General features: G+C 40.1%; 1 protein-coding gene across 2 annotated transcripts in view; it reads right to left on the bottom strand.

Annotated features, from left to right (window-relative positions):
• CACHD1 (cache domain containing 1) overlaps window positions 1-23,858 on the bottom strand; it is a 218,978-nt gene that overhangs the window by 136,402 nt on the left and 58,718 nt on the right. The window contains exon 1 of one of the 2 annotated variants that reach the window (XM_060089905.1): window positions 12,180-12,250. The exons of the other annotated variant lie outside the window; for it this stretch is intronic. Within the exon in view, the coding sequence (XP_059945888.1) occupies window positions 12,180-12,215 (36 nt within the window). The 5' untranslated portion in view covers window positions 12,216-12,250. Of the gene's footprint in view, window positions 1-12,179; window positions 12,251-23,858 lie in introns of those variants that run through there. 2 annotated transcript variants of the gene reach the window in all.

The raw sequence follows: 23,858 nt of genomic DNA, 5'->3' as shown, positions 1-23,858 counted from the left end.
GCTAGAATAATAGTTTGGAGCTGTCACCAAGCAAACAACTTTTTGCCCCTCTCCCCTCAGCGGGGAAGGGTGTTAGGGAAAGGCCAGTAGAACCTAGACAAGTAACTCACAACTAAACAGGTCAGCCAGACACATCTGGTGCAAGGTTAAAAGTTCAGGCTTAGTTGTGTGTCCAAGATCTCAAGGTATAGAGTGATATTCCATTACGCTCTAGATTAATGGCCAGTAATAATCTTTCTTAAAATGCAGGGCCTGCTAAGCCCAGTTCTCAAAGGCTTATTAGGCTTAGTACTTTCATAGTTTACAGTTTCACATAGATGATCTCATTTGATCCCTACAACAACCCAATGTGGGAGAGAGCAATCTGAAACCTATTTTACAGATTAAAAACTATAGCTCAGAAGTTAGAAAACGTGTCACAGGTAAAAAATTCAAGTGTTGAGGTCTAAACCTAGGTCGTGAGTTAAAAACAGGCATTGCTTCTAGCAAAACTATTAAATTTATTCACATCACCTTTTCGTTCAGGATAATCTAGAAATCCTAATATCAGCATGCAGAAAAAGAGTGAAGATTGGGGTCTTTTTCTATCAATTTTATTTTAAGCAAGATACAATGTGCTGGTATAACTTTATATACATATGACCAATGTTAGGCATAACTAATAAGAGTCCCAGACAAAGGTTTTATCTTTTATTACTTTCTATTGCTACGTAAAACTGTGAAAGGAATAGAATACAGAGTTTTCTGGGCATTTTATTTTTAATTTGAGAGCCAGGAATTCCAAATGATACACCTAGCTGACATTTTCGTGACTGCAAGAGTTTCTTGGTTGTCAGAGGACTTGAAAAGTGGAAATGGAAAAAAGTTTTCTTAAAACATGACATGAAGAGCAATCCCAAAAGGTCAGATTGTTCGTCTTCTCTGATGTTTTACTCCCAGGAACAGGGTTAGGATGTAGGTGGGTAGGGTGGGCATGCCACATTCTATTTCCAAGTTGTCACTTTCCCTTACTCAAATTCCCTCAAGGACCAAAGGAATTCCAGACATTTGAACTCTTAATTTTTTTTTTTTTTTTTTTTTTTGCGGTATGCGGGCCTCTCACTGTTGTGGCCTCTCCCGTTGCGGAGCACAGGCTCCGGATGCGCAGGCCCAGCGGCCATGGCTCACGGGCCCAGCCGCTCCGCGGCATATGGGATCCTCCCAGACCGGGGCACGAACCCGTATCCCCTGCATCGGCAGGCGGACTCTCAACCACTGCGCCACCAGGGAGGCCCTGAACTCTTAATTTGAGCACAATCTGGAGGGAGTTTGAAGTCAATCTCCTTGGTGTACAAATCCCTGGAAGTAAAGGCAAACATATTGCTTGTTCTTGCCCATTGCTCTTCTCATTCTTGTCAAATACTAGAAGTAAAAATACACTTTGTTGTACAGTGAAAGCATCATTAAAAAGGGTGAGGGGTTTTTACAAGTTATTTTAAGGAGAAATAGTTCACTGACTCCTCTTTGTCAGTCATATTAATTTCCATAATCAAAAGAATACAAGAACAACAACATGCCTTATTCTTAAGCTCAAGGCAACTAAGTACTCTGATCTAAAGACAAAACTGATCTTTACCTCATTAAAACACATACCTTGGAAAACTGGTGGTATCTTCTGAAGTTAATTATATGCATATCCTATGACCCAGCAGTTCTCATCCTGGTATATACCTAGCAGAAATGTGTTCGTGTTTATCAAAAGAAATCTTAAGAATGTTCATAGCAGCACTACTCATAATAGCCCCGACCTGGAAATTATCCAAATGCCTATCAGCAACAGAATAGACAAACTGTGTGAATTCACACAGTCGAATATTTGGGCAAGATGAAAATGAACACACAATTGTAACATGCATCAACATGATGACTCTTATAAACATATTACTGAGTGAAAGAAGCCAGACACCAGGACACAAAGAATGTTAATTCCATTTATATCAAGTTCAAAAACAGGCAAAACTAACCTAGCCTATTAGAAGCCAAGATAGTGGTTGCATTTTGTGGGAGAGTCAACTGAATAGGGCATGAAGCCTGCTTTGGGGATGCTGAAATGTTCTGTCTCTTGATCTAGGTGCTGGTTACAGGGATGTGTTCACTTTTGTGAGAACTCATCCAGCTGTACATTTATGACTGTGCACTGTGCTGTATGTATGCTATACTTCAATAAATCTACTTTAAACACACATTCTAGGCAGTCTCCTTAAAATATACCCTAGACAAATGTTTTTGTATATTTTAAAAATCATTTATGCAGTTTTAAAAAGGACAATAATCTATTAACTGGGCTATTATAAATACTTTAAAAAAAATCTACACCCCAATCTGCAACCAGATTAAATTAGACAGTACCAATACTGGAGAGTCACCTAGCAATTTACAGATAAGGTCTCCTGAGCCTTCCCTGAGGCTACATATTAATTACTCCCTTAAACTCTAAGTATATACCATGACTTAGTTCTTTAGCTTCCCATCAATGGTACTGTACTAACCTGAATTTCCAGCAAGAAAAAAGTTGTCTTTATCTGAGTCTCATCCAACCTGGATGCTCTAAACTTATATAACACAATTTAATCAAATCTCCTCTTTGCATATTCTGTTCTTTTATTCCCTAAGCGCTGCCTTCCCCCTTCTCCCCCAAAGAAGAAATTAAAGAGCCACATTACACATGGGCTTCCCTGGTGGTGCAGTGGTTGAGTCCGCCTGCCGATGCAGGGGACACGGGTTCGTGCCCCGGTCTGGGAAGATCCCACATGCCGCGGAGCGGCTGGGCCCGTGAGCCATGGCCGCTGAGCCTGCGCGTCCGGAGCCTGTGCTCCGCAACGGGAGAGGCCACAACAGTGAGAGGCCCGCATACCGCAAAAAGAAAGAAAAAAAAAAGAGCCACATTACACTTGAATACAGTTCTCCTACCTCTCCCGCAAGAAAAGAAAAAAAGACATCCTGCTCTGTGTGTGTGTGTATGTGTGTGTGTGTGCTCGCGTGTATAGGTGGAGGGGGAGCTACTTTCCCTCACCTCTTAAGGGCTGCAACTTAGTCCTTCCCTGTCCCCAAGTCCTCACTCCACTGACCCACCCTCCCTACACACCATCTTTCCCTCCCAAATCTCTCTATTAATTGAGCCTGCTTAACAGATGGCAAGAGAATTCCACTTAACTGGAACAGGAACAATTACATGAGTGTTTAATAAGATGGTCAATCCTGACAGTTGGCTCCACCTTCACTCCTCCAACAGCTCTGCCAAATTTTAACTAGATGTTTAAATGAATGGTATAGCACAAAACCACAGAGGAGAAATAAATACCTCTAACAAGCCTAATAAGATTCTGTTGGACTCCCTCCCTGATCTTTGCTAAGAAAATGCAGGACTGAATTTTTATTCAAAAGCGTATTCTCTTGACGTTTACAGGTCTCTGTCACAAGCCAATTTGGCTGACAGTTCACTAACAACTTCATTCCTCTCTGAATCTCTTCCTACTGTTCTAGGAATTGTGGCCAAAGGGAAGGAAAATATAGATCACCACTGTTATGTCAGGATGTTGACCAACATTAACCATGCTGTCATTAAAACAAACTCCAACAATCACTGGACAGGGAATTAATGGCAACTTAATTTAAGTGTTTCAGGGAAGAAAACATATGCATAACTCTATTCTCACCTAAGCATACCCCATGAATAAGCTTTTGCTAGGTTATAAGGGATCACTCTGTCCAGACTAGACATTGTCCGATTTTTACCAGACTATTTAACCTCACACTGTTGAACATATGGAAGGTCCAGAAAAATGACATCCTCTAAGGAGGCTTCATCATCTGCATTCTGAGATCACAAACCTGGTGCCACAAATCTCCATCATTAAAAAAAAAAATCTCTAAATTTGTTCATCTGGATACAGGTAGTTCAAGAAAACAGTTTACCAAGAGTATTGTAAAGGTTACCACTAAAAAAAAAAAATAATAATAACCTAACTGTCCAATAGGGGACCAATTAATTACACTTCATCCAATCAATAATATACTGTGCAGCTAATAAAAGTGTTTACAATGATTTTTGTTATTGTTCATATTTTAAAATGAGCATTTTAATACACAAATATTGTTCTAATTATATGTGTGTAAGGGGGGTACATTATACCCCCCTTATATATATACCCCCTAATATACACAGTGTTACCGTGTATATTAACAAGGGCACAGAATGGATTCGGGTGCTTTGTAACACATCACCTCACTTAATACTCATAGCAACCCTTCATAGTAGTTAGCTGCTATGTCATCATTTTACAAGTGAGAAAACTGAGGTCTTCGAAGTTTGGTTTGCCCAAATGTAGAACATTGTAATTAAGTGGCCAAGTCTGGGTGCAAAATTTGCCTAACTCCAAAGTTTATGTATCATCCTCTATGTAATCATCATCTTAATAGAGAAAACTTAGGTAAAATCTAGAAAGTGACCAAAATAGTAACAGGGCTTGCCTATGAATAATGAATCCAGAACATATATACTTTCCTCCCCACCCCCCAATCTCAAAATGGAGCATGAATTTCCTTTATGATGGGTAATGACAAACATTTTTCAAAGAGTTGACACACAAGGGAAAAAAAAGACATACATTCAATTACAATAAACTCTACAGAGAACCATGTGTACTAGATCACCACCTTGAGAGCTTACGGAGGAAAAAGTCAATGTAGGGGTTCATGCTTGATCCTCACTAAAAATATTTGATCTTGAATACCACAGTGACTTGCAAGAAACAGGGCTATTCCAGTTTCATGACAAAGGGAAATGCTTAGATACTGAAAATCATGGTAGAGGAAGAGGCCTAGATTGGGAATTTAAAACAAAACGAATCAGTACACAATAGATGACCTTGTGCAAATGGTACCCTGGGCACACATGTCCTGCCCCAACAGACTTCCTTATTTTGTCTTACGGTTGCTATATATAACAAATGATAATAACTACTGCTTGTGTAGTGCTTACTATCTGTCTAGCACCAGGTACTCCACATATCTTAACCTCATAAATGTGAAGATAAATTTATGTAGACTGCACTAAAAACATTACCAATGTATTTCACATACCATTATGATAGTTATTTGAACAGTCTTGATGGTTATTCTATTATTATTCTATTCCATTATTGTTCATCTCTTAACAATATCCTCTTAATGATAGCTATGCTATGATAGCTGGAGGTACGGGGGGCCAAAAATACCTGTATAAATATTTACCAACTCAAGTCCCAGCTCAACCCTAACAACCTCCCAAAGGTAATCTCTCCCTTCTCTGAACTTCTGCAGCAAAGACAGTCTATGCTACAGTTAAAATAATATGTTCACTGTAGAAAATTTGAAAATATGTAAAGGAAGAAGAGGGAAAAAAAATTTACTGTCTGACCACTCAGTAAAAACCAGTTTTCAGTTTACTTTATTTCCTTCCACTCTTCTGGATTTCTAGGTTCTAACTTTGTTGTAAATTCTTTGATGACTGGTCCATGCCATGATTCCTCAGCACATTGCATGGTACATAGTAAGCATAAATAAGCGTGTGTGTATCCATTAATCTAGGCATTAAGTCAAACAGACCGTCAGTTTGGTTGATTACTCAACCAGCTAGCAAAAAAGGGAACAGTATCCTTTCTCTTTAAGACAAAAAAAATTCCCCTTTTCTCCACAATCTATTAATAGAGTCTTCCCCCCCTCACCTCTGTTTTTCCTTCCCTGTCCTCTTCAGGCTCTAAGTATATATACACACAGCCCCTCGGATACTTCAAGTTTGCAAAAGAACTCAAATTATGAATTCCTTAGTCTGATGGTATTTAACTTACCCTTCAAACCAACGTGAGCTCTGAATAGCGAGCAAGAAAGCTTGTGGGAGAGTCACAAATCAGTGACAAGGGTCACCTTTACAAAGGGTTACCAGTTTTGGCCCTCTCTATCCCTCAAAAGAAATTACAGGGAAAAAGGAACAGCCTGCAGTCTGATTTAGCAGGGAAAATCTAAAGCAATAATGTCATCAAGCAAAGTTTCTAGTCTTGATCACTTGATTTCCTGTTGTAGCATTTAAACCAGGAGAGCCAGTGAGTAAATAGGAACGGAGAGAACAAAGACAGGCATAACAAGATGGAAACACTTCCCTAAATGCAATAAAGCTTCTGAAGGGTTACTGAATTTTTGTTGTTGTTGTTGTGTTTGGGCTTTCAAAGGAGGTAAGAGGGGAAAAGGCAAGTAAATCAGTTCCACATGTTGGAAAGACTCAGCCTTTTAGCCAATGTAACTTGACTATAATATTCATGACAATGCACATAGAAACCTCTCAGAAATGGAAAGCTGACTTGCCCAAACGCTTTGCAGATGGGGCCAGATTTCCACTTCCCTACTTCCACTCTCCTAACTCTTAATTTCCTCACTCCCTATACCCCAGATCTCCATTAAGGCTTTTTAAATTTCACCTTGAAGGGGGAAAAAAAAAAAAGCTGGGTAGTTAAATGGCCATGCATTTATTCTTGGAGAAAGGCACTTCAAGCATATAAGCCTTCAATATTCAGTGTTCTGTGTGTGCGCAAACCCACACAAATGCTCAGGTCCTCGGGAATCCATCCATTAAGGACAAAGGGAACTGGAAACCCTGAAATGCTTAACCTTCCAGACCTAAATGACAATGTTTAATTAATAACTCAAGTTGATCAATCATGTCCTTTCTGATAGAGTCAGAAACCATGTAAAATATGGCTCCATATTCTTAAGGAGCTCATTCTCTAGTTGGGAGAAGAAATGAAAGATTAAGAAGTAAGGATGAACAGTGAACAGTGCAGTGCAGGCTCCGGATGAACTCAGGATGTTTGGCACAGACCCAATGTGCTGCCAGAGTTCGTGGGGGGCTGGGGAGCAGGACTCCGAAGAGATGGGCTTGGGCTTGAATTTGAGGTCAGATTTAAATAGGAAAAAAAAGAAAAAGAGCTTAAGTGAGAGCATTTCAGAGCATTCACAGAGAGGGCTTGTCACATAGTACTAAACACAAAGTACTAAGTATTCAATATTTGGGGCCAGGCACTGTTCTAGACACTAAAGGTACAAAAAAGAGCATAACAAAATCCCTGTCCACGTGGACCCTACATTCTAGATCCTTTGGCCTCAAGAAAACCCTTAAAAAGGACTTACTAAGCACTGGCCTGTATACTTGGAAATGGGGTGTTCAAAGATAAGGAGATTGCTTCTTTCAAAGCTCACAATCTAGAAACAGACTCCGCAGTCAGTAATCATGATACAAAGTCAGTTGCCTAAGGGAAGCTTTTGGAAATGAAACTGACCTCAATGGAATAGAAATGATGGTGCTAGACTGTGGAGGTTTTTCAAGCCAGGAAGAGGAGTTGGATTTTACACATATGGTAGGCACTGAGTAAACATTTTTTTGAATGAGTAAATGAATAAATGTGTATTTGCCAAGAAATAAAGAGCTGTTGGAAGGATTTTTAGCTGGGGAGTGACATGATGAAATAGGTGCTTTAAGAATGTTTATATTCCACATGCTCAGAGCCATGCACCCACTTCCCTCAACTGTTCCTAAGCCTTCTCACAAAGAACAAAACCTAGTCCATTTAGAAGCCAGTTACTATCTGAAGGATCTGCGACAACTTTAGGAACGAAATGAACTGGATCTTCTTTGATCCTTCAAATGACACTTGACCTTAAATGAAAGTTTCCCATTGTCATATCTCCTTTTTAAAATTGTAAAATCCTCTGAGGGGCTGTTTTATTCAATTTTATGCCCCCTACAGCACTTGCACAGAGCGATAATATGGAATGAGATGGAGAAGTACTTGTTCAAAAAAATAATTTATATAAAAATAGCTTAATGAAAAACAACTGTTCAGGTTTAAAGCACAGTTGCAATGTTGCATTCTGAGTTGAAGACTAGTTTTCTATTTTTTAAAAATATTTATTTTATTCATTTGGCTGTGCCGGATCTTAGTGGTCGCACGTTGGATCTTTGTTGAGGCATGTGTGCTCTAGTTCCCTGACCAGGGATGGAACCCGGGCCCCCTGCACTGGGAGCACGGAGTCTTAAACACTGGACGACTAGGGAAGTCCCGAAGACCAGTTCTCGACATTTCAAAATATGCTACTGGGAGTCTGTTTTGGATGGTTTTCAAATGAAATGTTCATTTATGCCATATCCAAATAGAGAGAATTTTTATAAGTTCAATTCTGGTTTATTCTTTTATTTAAAGTGATGCTTCATTAAGTGCAGAAACTATAAATCAAAATTTATCACAAAAGCTAATAATGTCAAATTGCAACTCTGTATAAACTAGCTCTGTGTAAATCAGCTACATGCCTGATGAAGGAATTAAGCCTCCCTAGGTCTAGTTTCCCTTACCTATAAAGTGGAAAACTGGGTTAGATTATATAAACCTTGGTGATCCTAAAATTTCCACTCTACTATTGTGCTAGAATCTTACAGAAGTATCGATTGCTAGACTTTTGAGAAGCTACTAATGCTAGGTCTTTCTGCCATATGAAATGGATGCTTCAAGAAAATTATATTTGCTGGTGAAATCTGACTTAAATTGTTAAGAAAAATGTTATAAACATATCTCTAAAACTTGTTGCAGGAGGAGAGGCCAAGTATTGAAGGGATGAATAGTTTAAGATGAAAATTTAAATAGAGAAAACCAATCTTGAGAGTGGTGAGCTTAAATGTGGACATTAAGACGTGAAACCGAGCAGTTAGCCTTTCTGGAATAAATGTGATGCTAATATGATTACACAAATGTCTCCCAGGTCCTCCTCACTGTATCGTCTTTCAGGCTTTCACAGCCAGGGTGCCTGTCATGCATATCGAATACCATGGTAACAACCCTGCTGTAATGGCTCCAGCACGACATGCCATGATTTTCAGCAATAATCATTAACTCACATCTCAATGAACAATGAATGGCTCTCTGGGCTCAGATTCACAATATAATTTTAATGAATAAATGCTGGTTAAAATTATTTCTGCAAGTTTTTAGGGTTAAAAAAAATAGGACCGTGAGGGCCTCCCTGGTGGCGCAAGTGGTTGAGAGTCCGCCTGCCGATGCAGGGGATACGGGTTCGTGCCCCGGTCTGGGAGGATCCCATATGCCGCGGAGCGGCTGGGCCCGTGAGCCATGGCCGCTGAGCCTGCGCGTCCGGAGCCTGCGCGTCCGGAACCTGTGCTCCGCAACGGGGGAGGCCACAACAGTGAGAGGCCCGCATACCACAAAAAAAAAAAAAAAAAAAAAAAATAGGACCGTGAAAGGGAGTTTAAAAAAACAAAACAAAACAAATCCTCTATTACCAGCTGAGTGGCTGTGGAGAGGTTAGATGTGCACCAGTTCCTAATTTGTGAAATAGAGGCGACAATAATAGCGAGCTTATAGGTTTTTTGTGAGGTTCAGCGCTTGTATAGCACTTATTCCTTACATACAGTAAGAGCTCAGTAAATAGTAACTCTTAAAAATCCTTCAAAATGAACAACTATTCGCAGGAATAAGAAGTCATTTGAGATTTTCTGTGTCCTCATCCCAATGTCAGGAGCTCTTCCAAATCAGCACTTCCGAAGCCTTCCACAGTGACAAGACTTATTAAAAACTCTATATTTTCAGGAAATGGCTTTCATATTAGCTCCCAGTGCCTTGACAAGCTTGGCTCCCAGGCTCAACGAACTGCCTTCTTCAAGTTTCTTTAGAAACCCACATGCAAGCTGGGTCCTTGAGAAAGTGACTTTCCCTTTGATTACTGATGATACTTGGTGGAGAACACCTGTCTGAGCACAGGCCAAATCTCTAGTTTACTAGAGTCTGCGGCTTTGTAAACATGTGCCAAGGAGGCCAGAGGCGTAAATTCAAGTTGGGAAATACATCACAGAGATGCTGGTCCCTCCCGGCCTAGTATTGCTCAACAACTGTTTGTTGTTGTTCCTGCAGGTACCAGGGAATGGAAGTAGTCCTAAAAATCCAACCTGCAGGTATTAAGCAAATAGGGGCTACAGAAGAGGGAGAAATGCAATAACTAGCTATGCCTCTAACAGAACCCAGAGGCTCATCTAGACACCTCCCCAGACCTACTCAAAAAGAGGCCAGAAGATTAAACCTCCTTCAGCGCCTTCACTGAATTATTTACTTCCACATTGTGTTGCAAGTATTTGTTTAGAAACATGAGTAGTGACCTCACAGAAGGCAATAAAAACTCCTGCTCACCTGGAGATGAGTGTGAGGACTGAGGTCCAGGCTTTGGAATCACCCAGACCTCAGCCATCTCAGCTGTGTGACCAGCACAAATTATTTAAACCTTCTGAGCCTAAGTTTCCTCATGGGAATTTAAGTGACAAACCTCCAATGCCGTAGAGACAGAACAAAGTGATCATCACTACCTACTAGGCTTGCAGTTAGAACTAAATGGAGGGCTTCCTTGGTGGCGCAGTGGTTGAGAGTCCGCCTGCCGATTCAGGGGACATGGGTTCGTGCCCCGGTCCGGGAAGATCCCACATGCCGCGGAGCGGCTGGGCCCGTGAGCCATGGCCGCTGAGCCTGCGCGTCTGGAGCCTGTGCTCCGCAACGGGAGAGGCCACAACAGTGAGAGGCCCGTATGCCGCAAAAAAAAAAAAAAAAAAAAAAAAAAAAAAAAAACGAAATGGAATGACAAGCTAGGACAGTGACTGATGTATTGTTTTTGTCCAGTTAAGCATAGCTGGTATTAAAATTGTCATCATTTTCTCTGAATATCCAGCATCCAGTGTAATCACCATTAAATGTCCAGTAAATGCTTAATAAATCAATAAAAGATTTGGTACTACTTCCTCGTTTGACAGAAGAGGAAAGTAAGTCTCAAAGACCATATACAATAGGTCACAATCAGGGACAGGACCAAATGCTGGTTTCTCCTGGCTTTCAGTCATGCTGATTTCTTATGTAACTGTACTGCATAATGAACTAAAAACTAAAACCTATTTTTTAAAATTTATTTTATTGATTTACAATGTATAGTTGATTTACAATGTATACATAGTTGATTTACAGTGTTGTGTTAATTTCTGCTGTATAGCAAAGCGATTCAGTTATACGTATATATACATTCTTTTTCATATTCTTTTCCATTATGGTTTATCCCAGGATATTGAATATAGTGCCCTGTGCTATACAGAAGGACCTTGTTGTTTATCCCTAAAACCTATTTATTTACCCTACACAAAGCCAGAATGGGAAGGGAAAATATATTATCTACAACTAGTGAACAAGGAAAAAGCCAGAACCTCAAATTATTCTCCCCATCAAGCAAATATATGTCTTGAGTTCCTGGAAAGGGGCATGGTATAGTCAAAAGAGTGTGGGTTCTAGAAGCAAGGAAGTCAGACCATGGTCCTCAGCTCCACTCTTACTGTCCGGGTTGGAGGCATGTTGCTTAAATGTCCAAAGCCTCCATTTTCCCGCCTCTAAAAATGGGTGTAATAATATCCACCCTTGGGCAGTGACTGCTAATGGGAATAAGGTTTCTTTGGAGGATGATGAAAATGTTTTAAGAGTATGGTGATGATTGCACAACTCTGGAAATATACTAGAAACCATTGACTTATGCCCTTTCAATGGGTGACTTTATGTAATGTAAACTATACCTTCCTATGGTCATAGCTGTGAGGACTTAAGTTACTATCTGTGTGATGAATATGATGAAGAACACATACTAGGTGCTCAATAACAGTTATACAAATTGGATTTCCATCACTAAGATAGTGGTTATTAGACTTTATAGAGATACAAAACAAATCCTGTTTGCTTGTAATGAAATGCATATTCCTGGGCCCCCGCCTCCAATAGATAATGGGTCCACAAGCCCCGGGGGAGGCCAATATGTGCGAGAATCATCAAGGTAGCTGTGATGGAGGTGGCCCATTAATCACTGTTTGAAAAGCCCTACACTAATGCACCTTTCAAATCAAAACACTTCTGTGACTCTCCTTGAAATATCAGTAATAGTCTCCCTATGTTGAATTTCTGTATAAATCCACATTTCCATAGACTATAAAGTACAGTCTGGTTAAAAGAAATATCTTTAAAAAAAAAGAAAAGAAAAGAAAAAAGAAGGAAAAGAAGGAGGGAGAAGGAAAGAGAAATACTCACTCCCGCTGACCACTTAGAGGGGGAAAAAAGGGGCATATTCCAAATCTTCAGTCACTGACAGCTGCTCTCCACTTGCAGCCACCGAATTCAGAATTAGAGATGAACTAATCTTTGGGTGGGGCTTCCTAGGAAGACAGGAGGAAGAAAAGAAGGAAGGAGCACTTGGATTTGCAATGTCTCTGCCTTACCACCACCCTGGGAGGTGTGCGTCGTTAGAATCCCTGTTTTACCAAACAAGGAACTAACTAATGAATGAAAAGGCAGCTTCCTTCAGAGCCACACAACCAATCCACACAGGGTGGGGTTACTTTCCCACAACTCTAGGCTTTCCTGGAGGCCATGGCTCAAATCTGGGATCAAGATTTCTTGGTTCCTCAAACTGCTAAAACCGCTGGTGAGCTTCCTTTGTCCAACCTTTTCCAGCTGAATGTTCTGGAAGGGTTCACCTTCCCAACGTAGCCCAGCTCAGTTTTCTGTCACTGAGCACAGACTATGGGCTGGCTCTGGACGAAGTGATGCTAAGACAGCCCCATCCTTCAAGAGCTGACGGTGCAAAGGAGAACAGGGAGGTGTAAGCAGGTGTGCAGAAGCTGTAGATAGTAGCCAGCGTGAGGAAGGCACACCTGAACCAAACACAACACAAAGTTACCTGGACGCTTGTTCTCAGCATTTAGCAGGGAATATTAAGGCCTAATGTGCAGAGCAGGGGAGACAGTGGGAAGGTTGACTGGTTCGTTTTTTGGCCTGGGGTTCATACTCATCAAGAGCCCCAAACCTGTATGTTTGATCTTCTCCTAATGAGACTTTATACACAGAGAGAGAAAGTGACAAAATGAAAAGAAAAAGGTATTGATCATACAACTTTGAACTTGTATCCCATTAACAGAACACATCACTCATGCACAATATTCTCTAAATTCATGCTTTACAAATAAATAATGGAAATTAGCTCAGAAATGGCACAATTACGCTGCATAAGAGTTAATTTGTTAAACAGATATATTTAAAATATAACAGCATTGGTAACTGTGTGGCATTTCTTCATTTATTAATACACTGCTTCAAAACTGGAGTTGAGTTGGACAGCTCTCAGGCTCTGGAAGGCCCAGCTGCTGTTAATACACATGGTTGATCCAAAGCTATCCAGGTATTTGCATTATTCCTCATCTATAGCAACCACAGCCCAGGGTCTGCAAGGCCTGATTTTGGAGCTCTGTTCAGAATGCCACCTCTCATATTCATATAACTGCCCTCACCCTGCCACATTCATCTCTCATTCACACCCTGCCTCTTAACATACTGATAAACAGACACAAATTCTCTTACTGTTATCTACCTCTTCTACTATTAATACCACCACCACCACCTTTCTCCTCCTCTTCCTCATTGCAACCTTTCAGGGTAAGAATAATAAGCCTCATTTGTTTTAGATGAGGAATCAGACAGAGCTAGTAAAAGTGGCAGAGCGAGATTTGAACTCAGATGTGTCTGACTCTAGGGCCAAGGCTCTTGGCACTTCCAGGCCCAAACTCTCTAATAGCTTCCCAATCATTTCAGAGTAAAAGCTCAAGTCCTTTTCCTGGTTCCCAAGCCCCTACCTACATCCTGTTCACCCTTTGACTTCTCTCCTGCCCTCTCCCCAGTCTCAGTCTGCTCCAGACACACTGGCCTCCAGGTTGCTACTTAGACCTGTTGAGCAATTTCCAGCCACAGGGCCTTTGCACTTCCCGCTCACCCTTTTTGAAAAACACTGCCTTTGGATGTACTTGCTCCCTCCTGCCTCTGGAGTTCTGCTCAAATACTATTTTACACAAAATAGCGACCCCAGTAGCTCTTGTCACATCTCACATGTCCTATGTTTTACTCTTTGCTGTCTGTCTTCCCCTGTTGGTATGCATGTTACATGAGCACAGGGACTTTTGTTTTTTCCCCACTGTCCCAGTACCTAGAACCACTCAGTTAATGAATTTGTGAGAGGGGCATAAATTGTACACACAGCATGAGAGAAACATACCCCACTGGGAATTCATAACACAGGGAATCATTCAAAGGGGTGGCTTCCCCCGCCTAGAATGCACTTTACCACTAGTTTTCTCAGTAAATTCCTCACTAAGGCTCCCCTTAATTTTTCACCTCCATGGAAAGTCTTTCCTGCTCTCTATGCAGTGGGGATATCCCACTATTCTAACACTTAACAAAACACACTGCAATTATTTGTTTACATAGCTCCTCCCCACCCCTGGTATCTTGTGAGTTTCTAGAAGACAAGGACAGATTCTCATTCATCTTTGAATTCCCAGCACATAGTAGGCATGTTGTTGTTGACTGCATGGTATAATGTTACCTTCTAATATGCCCCAGAGAAACTGTCAGTATTTAGGCAGCACTGAGTCTGGCATTAAGGAAAATCATAACAGGGAAGATTCTCCAGTCACAGACAGCAGTATCACCAACGAAGCTCATCAGGGTATAAGCATACTCAGCCTGCACTAGTGTAGCAAACACTTTTCTATGTTTGAACAACAAAGAGACATCGGGGGTAATAAGCAAATTAACAAGCTGAGAATCATTCTGAATGCATCTCTACAGATATGAGTTCTGCCAGAGCTCATGTTCTTGTTGACCTTGTTTACCTCTCCAAAATAAGTTCTTCAAGGCAGTCTCCTTTGTAACTGTTCCTTCAAGGCAGTCTCCTTTGTAATTGTTCCAGTTCTCTCTCTTCCTGTCTCTCTATCACGCCAATTTGCATTTTTACAGCCGGTATATACATTCTCCTCCACCCCAAGTCACTAATGAAAAGCAAAGGGGCAGCAGAAGGCAGAGGTATTTGCTAGGCATCAAGGCACTTAACTAGGATTTAGCTCCTGACAAATTAGATGTTTGCCTGGATTCCTCCCTTCTCAATCTCCAATCCTAATAAATAATGTGGGCAGGTGAACATTTCACTTATGGCAGGAGAACTGCATTAGAATGCAGTGCACTGGATTCCCCATAGCTGTCTGATTTTCAGGTCTCTGCTGTGTTTCCTCTCAAAGGGGTCTGGGGCAGGCATCAAATAGGGTGCTTTTCATTTTGTCCACAAGGCATTAATTCCAAGTTTAAGGAATGAAGCCAGTGGAGAAACATTCCATGCAATGACCAGACTTGCTTTGCATTATAAAACTAGCTGAATGTGATACACGATTACACGATTAGTTACCAGTAAGGTTTCCTAAAATTATTTTAAGAAGAGAAAAAGGGAAGAAGTATTTATTTTACTTAATTCTTCTTTCCTAAAAAAAAAAAAAAAGAAGATGGGGTGAGCTTATTCACTCCAATTAACTGTTCAAGAAAAGAGCTGACCCATTAATAATGGTGGGGAAAAAATCTGTATTGCTCTTTACCTGCACTAGGTAAAAAAGACTTAAGGCCTGTCTTACTTTATATCTTCACTATTTTTAAACTTCGTCTTTCTCTAATTAACTTTCCCCCCCAGATGTATACATAGGGATTTCAAAGATCTTGTCAATGACTTTGATTTTCATCTCAAAAGTCATTTCTTAAAGCTAAGTTTTCACCTATCATTTAAAAGTTGCTTGTCTTAAACCTCTAGGAAGGAATGTTGAGATCCATTGTGCAGGCAAGATTGGGAAAAGTCAAATGGCCCTGGGGAATGCTAAATTGCTCGGCACCACCGAAGCACCCAGTGTTCTTCCAATTAAACTACAGGGCAAAATGCTGAACACAATTTTAAGTTTGCAAGGAAGAGTTCTGTGCTATCAGATCCTGACCACAAAGGACACCGACTCTTTTACTGCCAGGCACTGTGCCACTTCAGGAGACAACAAATGGTCCTAATTACAGAATCATATCAATATTATTCTGAAAGGCATCTTTTTTCCTTTTTGTTTTTATTCTAGCCAATCAATCCTTATCAATCGTAAATAATGACAAGGATGAGAAAGCAGGTTTGGGCAAAATCATGGAGAACCTAAAAGCAAGGCTGTGAAGGCTTGGAAGTAATAAGGAATCTTTAAAGTAATGTTACAGGGCAGGGGAATGAATTGATCAGATCTGGGCCTGAAGTAGAATAATTTGGCAATAAGAGTATAGCCCATTATTAGCAAATTAGATCATAATATCGGGTCGAACATGCACACTAGGGTCAAAAGCTGTTGTGGATTCAAATCCCAGCTCTGCCAATTACTAGCAGAGTAGCCCAGGGCACATTACCTAACCCCTAAGTCTCCCCTCTGCCCCCTGATTTCCTACTTCATAGGACTACTGTTATTAATTAGATTTTATTAATTGTATTAGTATGTATTCATAAGATAATTCATTTACCTCCCTAACACAATAGCCAGCACATAGTAAGTAGTCAATAAATGATAACTTTTGTTGTTGCTAATGTAATACACCAATAAGGGGGCAGGGAAGGAGAGAGAGAGATGGAGGGCTAGAGTAAGATGGAACTGAAAGAAAGAAAATGGATACAAGGGGCATTTTTGGGCTCTCAGTTGCTGCTTGGCTATGGAGTATTGAGAGATGCATTAAAAATGCCGAAGAAGGGACTTCCCTGATGGTCCAGTGATTAAGACTCTGTGCTCCCAATGTAGGGGGCCCGGGTTCGATCCCTGATCAGGGAACTAGATCTCGCGGGCGGCAAATAAAGATCCCGTACGTGGGGCTTCCCTGGTGGCGCAGTGGTTGAGAGTCCGCCTGCCGATGCAGTGGACACGGGTTCGTGTCCCGGTCCGGGAAGATCCCACATGCTGCGGAGCGGCTGGGTCCGTGAGCCATGGCCGCTGAGCCTTTACGTCCGGAGCCTGTGCTCCGCAACGGGAGAGGCCACAGCAGTGAGAGGCCCGCGTACCGCAAAAAAAAAATCCCACACGTGGCAACGAAGATCCCGCGTGCCACAACTAAGACCTGGCACAGCCAAATAAGTAACTAAATAAATATTTTTTAAATGCCAAAGAAATTTGAAAGCTGGGTAATTACAGGACCAGCAATGATAGGTTTCATTTTTAGTGTTAGTTTTACCTAGACAAAATGAAAAAAAAAAAAAAAAAAGAGAGAGAGAGAGAAGCAATATTCTCTACAATCACTGCAAAGGCAGAAAAAATTAAAAGCATAGTTCCTGAAAGTTATCCCATCCTTTTCAAACAGATAGGGTACAAACATTAGGCAATTTCTTTTAGAAAAAGGGTTTTCAAGAAAAATTCATGGAATTTAATTAAAAACATTTTTTGGAAGCACATGTAACATATTCTTTTACATAAGTAAGCACTAAGACTATAGACTCATGAATTCAGATCCCCCTTTCCCCATGCATAACTGATACTTAGGACAGCATGCAACTAGAATACAATATTGCCCAATGAAAGGCAGGAAGGCATGGTGAGAAAATATAGGTATGATTTTTTTTTAATGTCAGATGTCAGCATTGTAAAATAAATCCAAGAGTCTCCTATTTAATTCCCTTGCCATTAAATTAGGGGAATACCATCAATTATTAGAATATTTTTAAAAGGAAAAAAAATTATATGTGATTACAAATATCAATGTCAAGAAAGTTATTCTTGAATACTAATAATAGTAGTAATAATCATGCTTCTTGTCAGAGATTCCACAAAAATGTTTGCAGTACATACACTAAATTTCGGTGAGTCCACAAAAGTAAAGCACTCGTTTTAACAAAGCAATAAACCTAGGGAAAAAAACTTTTTTTCCAACAAAAGGAATTCTCCTCTGGTCATTTGACTTTATTAACTTTAAACAAAAAATAAAAAAGGAGTAGAGTGATTAACCTCCAGAGACAAAACTAATAATTTATTTCAAAGTAAATCTCTGCTGTGGTATTATTCAGAAGGATTCTATTTATATTAACTTCATGATTTAGGACATCCCCATGCTGATCAAATATATAATGTCATCTTCATTAAAAATAATTAAGATTCCCTAGGCAGACACTCACACTTGAAATGGGGGGTCTCAATTTTTTATGCCACTGCAAGGTTTTCTAAAACTCATTCATATTTAATTTTTAAGGATGCTTTGCAGCACATTAAATATTTAACAGTCAGAGGGATTTCAAACCAGAATGCTAAATGTCATCCTATTCCTCCAAAATACTTCTTATTTCATTTGCAGTAAATTAGCTGGACCTCCCTTCAGAAACAGGAAAGAAAAAACAAACAAACAAAACCAACAGTCTTCAAAACTTAACTCATATTAGGATATTGAGATAATAATACCTATCTACATAATTAGACCATGTAAGAGATTGGATTTTAAATACCTGGCTTATTAAGCAAGGTAGAATTCTGAAGTAGTGCAGCTCACATTATAAATGGAGATAATCTTTCAGAAACTCACCCCCCTCTCCTTTCCAGAATTCATTCTGCATCGTGCAACATACATTAACATACAGAACAGATGTGATAAGTCAGCAGTAGCAGGAGCAGAGACACTGAGGTTCCAACAGTACTGGGCCAATTAGCGATACAAGATGACAACTGAGAAACAGGGCTCACCGTTGGACCCTCATTAAGAAGGGGTCTTAGCAAACCCATTTTGATTTCTGTAAGGAGTTAGTAATTATAAGGTCACAGAGCATGGGGTAGTCAGTGTTTGCCGACCCCCACTACAAGAAATCAAACAGTCGTTTTATACGTTTGTATACTCATCCTAATATTATAAAGGACAGTAAAATCTGCTTTACTTTTAAACAGAAAGGAAATCAGTTTTAAATGATGATGAAAAGGAGAATAAAGGTATAAAGGGAAAAAAAAGGAAGAAGAGAAAATCTCCAAGACTCAGAGAATCTATTAAACTGGACAGCATCAGGTCAAAATTCAGTTCCTCCAGATCTTAAAAGCTTGACAAGTGCCACAGCACAAAATGATTTCACAACAGCACTGTGTGAAAATGTGTTCACACTGTTACCACACAAAACACGTGATCATGAGGCTTCCCCAGGAAAGGCAGGAAGGGGCACTGCAGATTTATTGTGATGGCTCCAATCAAGGGGAATCTACTGGCTTCACAAAGTCTGGGTCATAAAAGGTAAATAGCACAATTCAGACATGCCAGCAAGAGTTACTACCATGCTGATGAACATGGTTTATTTGTGTGTTGCATTAGAATTAGAAAAGTGAGAAGTTGTACTGATTTCATGTTAACTTACCAATCTTTTCAGTTTCCCTGGACCTCCACCCAATGTATCCTTTCAATAAGAACTTATTAATAAAGGTTTTGGGGGGGGGGGTCTCTTGCCAGCAAAGAAATAAAGAAATGTCAGCAAGAAGTGCTGTCCAGATGTCACATGGGCTGCACTCAAGGATTCCAACTTTGGGGTATCTTTGATCTATAGAGATGAGAAGGTAGACAGGGAAACAGCATCCCATTCCTTGAACGCAAGGATATCTGCATCTGTCCGAACCCTGCTCCACTGTTCTCTGTTCACCCATTTTATGCCATTTAAGAAGAATCAAGTTATTTTTTTGACCAATTTTGCCAAAGGTGTCCTTAAAAAACAAAGCCATCTCTAACTCCCTATACTGTTCTTTCCTTCTACCCAACAAGAACAATCAGGAAGGATCTCCACACCAAAGGTTAAACAAATGTCTAGAAAAGTTCCACTAATTAATCCACTCATGATTCTCTGGTTAAATGATGCATGTGGGTCGTCCTTTCCCTGAAAGTTTTATGAAAGAATAGTGGTAATAAATTGAGGCCTGTATTCTACCACCCAGTGATATAAACCCAAACCAGAGGTTGTCAGGGAAGGAAGAGGACATGAAGAAATGGCCTCCACAGGAGCTGGGGCTCTCAAATAACTGGGCTCCAGACACCCAGAAGGAAAAGAACAGGTTTCTGACTTAACATGGGAAAAAAATAAACCTGGAGAGTTTTTGCATTCGCAGGAATGGGAAATTGCTTCACTTCATCAGTTTTGAAACTTGAACTTAATTGCTCCTTTCCCTAGTGCCCTCCTCCCACCCCCAGTCTCTCTAAACTTTAGAGTCTAAAAGAAACCCTGTTACAGAACTGTCAGCCCTCTCAGGACTTTGCAAATTCCAAAACAAGTCAGAGCAGGCTGGAACTTTTTCTTCCAGGAATAACACTGTTATTAACTACTTTTGTTTGTCTCTTTCTCAAACCACTTTAAAACAAAGTCATGAGGTCCTCATGGTCCCCACAGACATGGGTAGACATGAATCACTTCTTACCATTTCTCACCACTGAAAGATGAATGAAAAAGAAAGGGGCCGCTGAGAGAAACCACCCATAACTTGGAATCCCACATGCTCCGTAAGTATGGCTCAGGAACCCCTACTATGTTGTCTTAAAAATAAAAAGACGCAACAGTTTACACAGTCTCTATGAGAGGTGGCCACCACTACAGTTATGCCCATCTTACGGGTATATATGCCCAGATGCGTGGGTTCTGAGGAGCTTGCCTAACTGAGTTGAGTTCAAACGCAAACTCCCATCTTCTGACCCTAAATCCCAGGAAGCTTCACAGTCTATACATCGAACAAAGCAACGCTAAGGCAGGTTTTTATTTGGCCCTATTAGTAGCACTAATGCAGATGCCATTCTTTCTAGTTCTTAGATCATCTCTTCATTCAAGAGCAGTAACAGGGGCTTCCCTGGTGGCACGGTGGTTAAGAATCCGCCTGCCAATGCGGGGGACACGGGTTCGAGCCCTGGTCCGGGAGGATCCCACATGCCGCGGAGCAACTAAGCCCGTGCGCCACAACTACTGAGCCTGCGCTCTAGAGCCTGCGAGCCACAACTACTGAGCCCGTGTGCCACAACTACTGAAGCCCGCACGCCTAGAGCCTGTGCTCCACAACGAAAGAAGCCACCGTAAATGAGAAGCCCACGCACCGCAACGAAGAGTAGCCCCCAATCCCCGCAACTAGACAAAGTCCGCATGCAGCAACAAACACAGCCAAAAATAAATAAATTTTTTAAAAAAGATGATTCTTTAAAAAAAAAAAAAAAGCAGTAACAATTTTAAAAAGCACACACCCAGAACAAGAACAAAAACAATGTTGCTTACATTTCTAAGATTCTTATAACTACGTGAAAATTGAGTTGCAATAAAATGAAATTTAAAAATTATTTTAAAAGTATCATTAAGTGGGGAATTCCCTGGCGGTCCAGTGGTTAGGGATCGGGCTCAGTCCCTGGTTGGGGAACTAAGATCCCACAAGCCATGTGCCCCCGCCAAACACAGTCATAATGAAATTCAGAAACACAAAGTGAAACAGTACAGAATGAAATGAGGATGAAATAAAAAAATTTTAAAGTATCACTAAATGATAATAAAATTAGTAGTGGTCAGTGGTCTGTCTACTTAAAAGGGCTCTCCCCCCTCTTCCCTTCTGCATACAGGTCCTTCCGTGTAATCTCACAGGCAGGCTGAAGAATGCAGTGTTGCCATTACCTAAAGAAAACCCAGAGTGTCCAGAGAGATCGAATCAGTTAAAGTGTACTGCACATGTGGGATCAATTAGGTGGAGGTGACCTTTACATTTAGGAGAACACTGAAATGCCAGCCAGCCCCCTTAATGTCTGACCTATATCTGAAACTCAAGAACGGCAATAATTCTAAAGATTTAAGCACTTCAGGCTACTGTATTTGGTAATCAGTAATACAGTGTGATAGAAAAGAAGCCAGGAGAGGGAGGTAAGTGAGCTGCACTGAGAACCAGGATGTCAAAACTGGACAAGACTTTTCAGAGCTTCTAATCTGACGCACTTATCATAAAGGGGAGGAAAAGAGTGGCTGGATAAGTTATTAGTTTTCCAATTTGGGGTAAGTATCTAGTTGACATTCTTTGACTGTGTATTAATCATTGAGAGATTTTTCACTATCTCTGACATTTCAAACCCTTGGAGGGTATTTTTATTCCCTCTGTCTCTGATGGGGAATATTAATTTCTCAATGCCGTTCTTGACAGGAGACCTAATATACCAAACTTTTTTTGCCGAGATTTACAGGAATTTTATAAGAATTACGAAGGAGAATACAAAAGAACATTACAATTTTATAATATGACAATATTTGTTATCCGCAAAGAGAAATGAGTCAGGAGACAGACGTTCGCTGAGAGTGCACTGGTGGTGGTGTTATGGATGCACCAGATACACAGCATACAGCGAAGCGAGCTCTTCTTTGGCATAAAGTTCAAATCCTGCCTCTCCCCTCACTAGTAATGCAACCTTGGGCTAGTTACTTGGCCATTCTTGCTCAATGTCCTCATTTGCAAAGTAGGAATAATAAGTCTCTCATCCATGGGATTGCTGTATTAAAGAAACAACAACAACAAAAACCAATACATGGAAAGCAATAAGTAGACAGGAATATAATAAGCATAATAAATATAGCTATAATGACCACCACCACCTCTACCACCATCAGTGTCTTTGGTTCCAGAGTTTTTCCTGCATTGAACATGTTATTTTTGTAATTTAAATACATGATTAAAAATATTTCAAGGATGATTTCTCCCCTAATTCTGCTTTTCAGTTATTCTTACAATACAGAAAGTCATCTCTAGAACTTTTCTAGAACCCTCTTTTGATTTTGGTAATGAACTACGAGCTGTCATTTCTCTCATAAATTCAGCTAGTTAAGTAGGCAAACACAGTGTATTTAAAAGTACTTTTTACATAGTTAGTTGCTAAACAGTGTATTATTCCTATGCCTGTCCCATGAACTAGGAAATGCCAATGATATGAACAATGTCATGCAGTCAAAGGTTAAAAACCCAATGTATGGTGCTATATGATCTTGAACATAGAGCCAAATATGACAAAACACTACAGTGAGCTCGCTTCTGGAGAAAGGTGAAAGTCTTCCTGCACATAAATTATTCACACAGGTCAATATTTGTTATTATTACTTTATTCAACTGGTAAAATAATCTAGAGCTGTTCAAAGCTGCTCCTCCTTTCAGCTGCAACAGCACAGATAGTTCATTGAAAATATGTAAAAACAAAACAAAAAAGTCAGCAAAACCTTTACAAGCCTTTTCAGACCCCAGCACCATTTACCTCACAAAGTTCAACAATTATGAGAAGTTGGAATGCTTGTGTTTCATTATACTAGCAAAACCAAGAATAAAGCATGGAATAATTTCCAGATGGTGTCCTTTTTTGTACAGATTTTCAATTCAACATTGTTCTGAAAGCTTTAGTCATCTGAACACAGAGCTGTAAGCATTCTATGCAAGAATCTCGTTCTTGACTAAAGACTCATACTGCATTTACTGAGTTTTCTAGTCATTAGAGAGCAAGAAAGAATAAAGCATGTGGTGAGTCTCTTCTACAAATAGCAAAATCAATGATTGCAAAAGAATATAGTTCAACACCCCCATATGCCCAAATTCTCTGTAGACTATTTCTGACATTTTTAACTATCAAATCTCTATATACACATATAAATGTACATTTTATATATAAACTTCCATTTAAAAAAGTGTAAAGATTTACAGAATCATGGGTTTAAAAAGCTTTAAAAAATAAACTTACATAACTATGAAACAAAGAGCAATCTAGATTAGCATCTATAGCATACAGAGCAAAAAGGGCACTGTAAGCAACAGATGAATTCTATTAGGGCTCTAACAGACCTCAGATGGATCCAGAAAGCCTCTACAGTTTGCCTCTGAGAAGTGTGCA

The sequence above is a fragment of the Mesoplodon densirostris genome, chromosome 2 (assembly GCF_025265405.1).
Source record: "Mesoplodon densirostris isolate mMesDen1 chromosome 2, mMesDen1 primary haplotype, whole genome shotgun sequence".
Classification (NCBI taxonomy): Eukaryota; Metazoa; Chordata; class Mammalia; order Artiodactyla; family Ziphiidae; genus Mesoplodon; species Mesoplodon densirostris.
This window is presented reverse-complemented; position numbering and strand designations above follow the sequence as displayed.